We start from the raw sequence: 3,405 nt of genomic DNA on the forward strand, positions 1-3,405 counted from the left end.
ATTTCGGTGACTGCCAAGTCACCAGCAGGCGAGACGCTGCCCGGTGGATATCACGTTGCGAAGGGGCAGCCGCTTGTCCTTCTTTTCACCCAGCTCCATCGCGACCCAAAGGTGTGGGGCGACGACGCAGAAGAGTTTAGGCCGGAGCGCATGCTCGATGGCAAGTTCGAGGCGTTGCCACCCAATGCGTGGAAGCCTTTCGGCAACGGAAAGCGCGCCTGCATCGGAAGAGGCTTCGCCATTCAGGAGGCGCTCCTCGCCCTCGCCATCATTGTCAACCGTTTTGACCTCGAGATGTCCGACCCGACGTACACCTTGCGCCTCAGGCAGACGCTCACCATCAAGCCTGATGATTTCAAGATCATCGCTAAGCCACACTTCCGCAACCAGAATCTGCTCCATGAGCTCCTTGTCGGTGTGCGTCTTGCTAACGTGACACAGCAGAAAGAACAACAACCACAACAAAAACAGGTATCGCGGTTGTCGTCTACCACTGGTTCTGCTCCTTCAGCTGGAGCTGAAGGCGCCCGTCTCACTTTCCTCTACGGCAGCAACAGTGGTCGTGCGAGATTCTCGCGAAAGAACTCTCTTCTAAGGGCAAGGCACGCGGCTTCGCCACCACCGTTGGCGAGCTAGATCGGCTCGCCGGAAACGGCAAGCTCTCCACCACCAAGCCAGTTGCCATCTGCACGGCGTCGTACGAGGGCAAGCCGTGCGACAATGCCAAGGATTTCGTCGATGCCATCTCTGCCATGGATGCTGCAACGGCGCCGATCAAGCCCAAACTCTGCATTGCAGGTCTGTACAACGCTCCGTTTGAAGAGTACGCTTTGGCTGATCTTAGTTGAGAGTCCATTACATCCGCCTCCTTATCCTCCGACCGTGGCTGTTCAAACGAATCCACTCTGCCACCACTTTCTCACTAGACCAAAACACGCTCCAAGAAATACGAAGCCTTTTCATCTCTACTGCCCAGCAGACTATCTACACAATCTACAACTCTGAGCTAGATCGCCCGCAAACCCCTAGTTGCCATGCCGTTTACTGTAAGAGAATTCATCGTAAGGCCACCTCTCAAGCAACTCACTAACCCCGCCCCACAGTTCTCCATGCCGCGGCTAGCAATCTTCTAGTAGCGGCTCTTCACCCCAAAGGTAGCGGGGGTATCGATCTGACCAGCGAGCCGTATCAGGCCTCCTGGCAAAAGGCCATTCAGACACTACGGGGCAATAAAGTGCAGCTGCAGGCTTGTGAACACGTTGAGAAACTGGAGAGTTGTCGTGAAAAGATTCGAGAGTTAGATATTAGCAGGGCTGGAGAAAGTAATATCTCTCTCTTGCTGACAGAGTACGGATTGTTAGAAGGAACAACCTGCTGACCGTTTTAACGATACAGACCTATCGGTGCAAGATGCCGCCGATCTTGTAGGCACGCCGTTCGTGGACATGAGCTTTGATTGGGACCTCGATTGCCTGAGCACTGATTTCTTTCTGGATCCGAAGCCTGTGTATTGAGTTGCTTATTGATTAGAGGAATAAAATCGAGACTTAAAGTTGTTTCGATTATAGAATGGGGCATTTTGGGGCCGTGTGGACGCTTGGTGAAGCGACCCGATACAGCTCCTCGTCGATCCCGGATATAATTAGAACTGGGCAAGCGCGAAGTTACGACATTCGTCGTCTAAAGACTGGGGTCTTCTCAACCTAGTCTTCAAGACGAGCTTATCTCTTGGACACAGTTTTCCAGAAGCTAGCTGCATCCAGAAGACACGCTCTTTCAGAAGAAATTGTCTTCCGGAAAACAATTTCAAGAATACTGCTAGTTCTCCTAATCTTGAAATAATATCATCCTTCATTATGGCTGTCAAACCATCCAAAAGAAGAAGCGAAAGGTTGAGCAGACGGGACTCTACCTTGATTCACAAGGCCGACGAGCTAGCAGAGTTCTGCGATGTTGACGTAGCCCTCATCATCCGTAATCGTCAGACTGGTCGTTACTTCACGTACAATTTTGTCGATCTCGCGTCCTGGCCACTGTCCAAAGAGCAGATTGCAAGTCACTGCCTGCCCCATACTTCTGAAGGTCGTGATAGCTTAGCTAACGGGGAGTTAGCAACTGTCATACCGGTACCGGTGAACCTGGTTCCGTACAATCTAAAAGCGAGGCGTAGGAATTCCAAACCCCTTTCCAGACTAGAGCAGCTGGAGCAAAATACCAGTAGAGGGGCTATTAGACAAGAGACACCTGGGCCATGACGAGAATAACGTAGCTACTTGGCCTCACAAATTTCCTGCAAACAGTTGAGGAGATAAGGTAAACGCCAAACAGCGTCAGCTAAGAGAACATGATAAGCTGCTTTTATTCACTTATATAAACGATAGAGCTTATTTTTACATTGCCATTATAATTCCCCTACTTTCTTGGCCCACTCTCCAACAATGCCAATAACGCATCAGCAAAGACCTCGGAATCATACATATACGAGATATGGCCTCCGGGGAGCCGCACCACCTCCTTTCCAAGCATGCCAGCAAGCAGTGCGATTGGCCCAACTCCAGGCCCATCCCCAGACGTACTCCCAGCAACAGGGATATACTTTGCCTTCTCGGCTGCGATACGCTCCACATCTAGCGCGGCAGATGTGTACTGGCGCAGCTCAAACTCAAACCAGAACATAGAGTTTGCGCGGATCTCGTCTCCGCGTGTAGGATCCATGCAGAATCTCATCCTCGCACCGTCGTCCCCTGCTGATAAGCCGCCGGAGAAAACCTCCATGGCTGCCTGCACGCCCTGCTCGCGGTAAAGGTTGTAGATATGCTCGACGAGGCCGGCGGCTTGAGTACGGAACTGCTCAGGCAGCAGCGCAAATGCCGGAGGCTCATGGGCGACAAGAGTACGCACTCGGTCCGGGTGTTGTATCAGTAGCTGTGTGGCAACGATAGCACCGGAAGATGTCCCAAATACGGCGGCGGGTTCGGTAGAGAGGTGGGTGATTAAGGCACTGGCGTCATCGGCATCAACTGAGAGTCGATTCTTGAAATCTTGTGCGCCAACGTGCTGACTCTGAGAGTAGCCCCAGCGGTCGTAACACACGACTGTGAAGCTGCGTGAGAGGTGCTTGGCGACGTCGTGGAAGACAGCTCCACGGCCGTCTGCACCGGGGATGCAAAGCAGCAACGGCAAGTACCGAAAATCTCGTAGTGCAATTTTGCATTTGGGAGGTCGATGAAAGGCATGGTTGGAGATAGGGATGTGAAATGAGGCAACGTAGTGGAAGTAGATAGAGTGAAGGCAAGTGTTGGTTTCTCTCGGGGTGATATCACGATATGTGGTGAACACGAAGTTACTAGAATAAAACGATTGTTTGATGCATGCTCCCTTTAAGAGGGAGCAACTACTCTGTTA

At 51.8% G+C, this 3,405-nt stretch overlaps 3 protein-coding genes across 3 annotated transcripts; 2 read left to right on the forward strand and 1 right to left on the reverse strand.

Annotated features, from left to right (window-relative positions):
* Positions 1-42: 42 nt before the first annotated feature.
* K437DRAFT_230244 (cytochrome P450) lies at positions 43-848 on the forward strand (the record flags this gene model as incomplete). The annotated part of the gene is made up of 2 exons (XM_013384293.1): positions 43-273; positions 660-848. Coding segments are annotated over 2 exons (420 nt in total), but the record flags the coding sequence as incomplete, so codon positions are not given.
* A 1,008-nt stretch (positions 849-1,856) lies between these two features.
* On the forward strand, positions 1,857-2,051 carry K437DRAFT_214832 (uncharacterized protein; the record flags this gene model as incomplete). Its single annotated transcript, XM_013384294.1, has 1 exon — positions 1,857-2,051. A coding segment is annotated over one exon (195 nt), but the record flags the coding sequence as incomplete, so codon positions are not given.
* A 228-nt stretch (positions 2,052-2,279) lies between these two features.
* Positions 2,280-3,405, reverse strand: K437DRAFT_277011 (alpha/beta-hydrolase; the record flags this gene model as incomplete). Its single annotated transcript, XM_013384295.1, has 3 exons — positions 3,188-3,405; positions 2,577-3,152; positions 2,280-2,290 (listed from the first exon to the last, which is right to left on the reverse strand). Exons 1-3 carry the CDS (start codon positions 3,234-3,236, stop codon positions 2,280-2,282), a joined length of 636 nt encoding a protein of 211 aa, XP_013239749.1. The 5' UTR covers positions 3,237-3,405.

The sequence above is a fragment of the Tilletiaria anomala genome (assembly GCF_000711695.1).
Source record: "Tilletiaria anomala UBC 951 chromosome Unknown K437scaffold_234, whole genome shotgun sequence".
NCBI lineage: Eukaryota > Fungi > Basidiomycota > Exobasidiomycetes > Georgefischeriales > Tilletiariaceae > Tilletiaria > Tilletiaria anomala.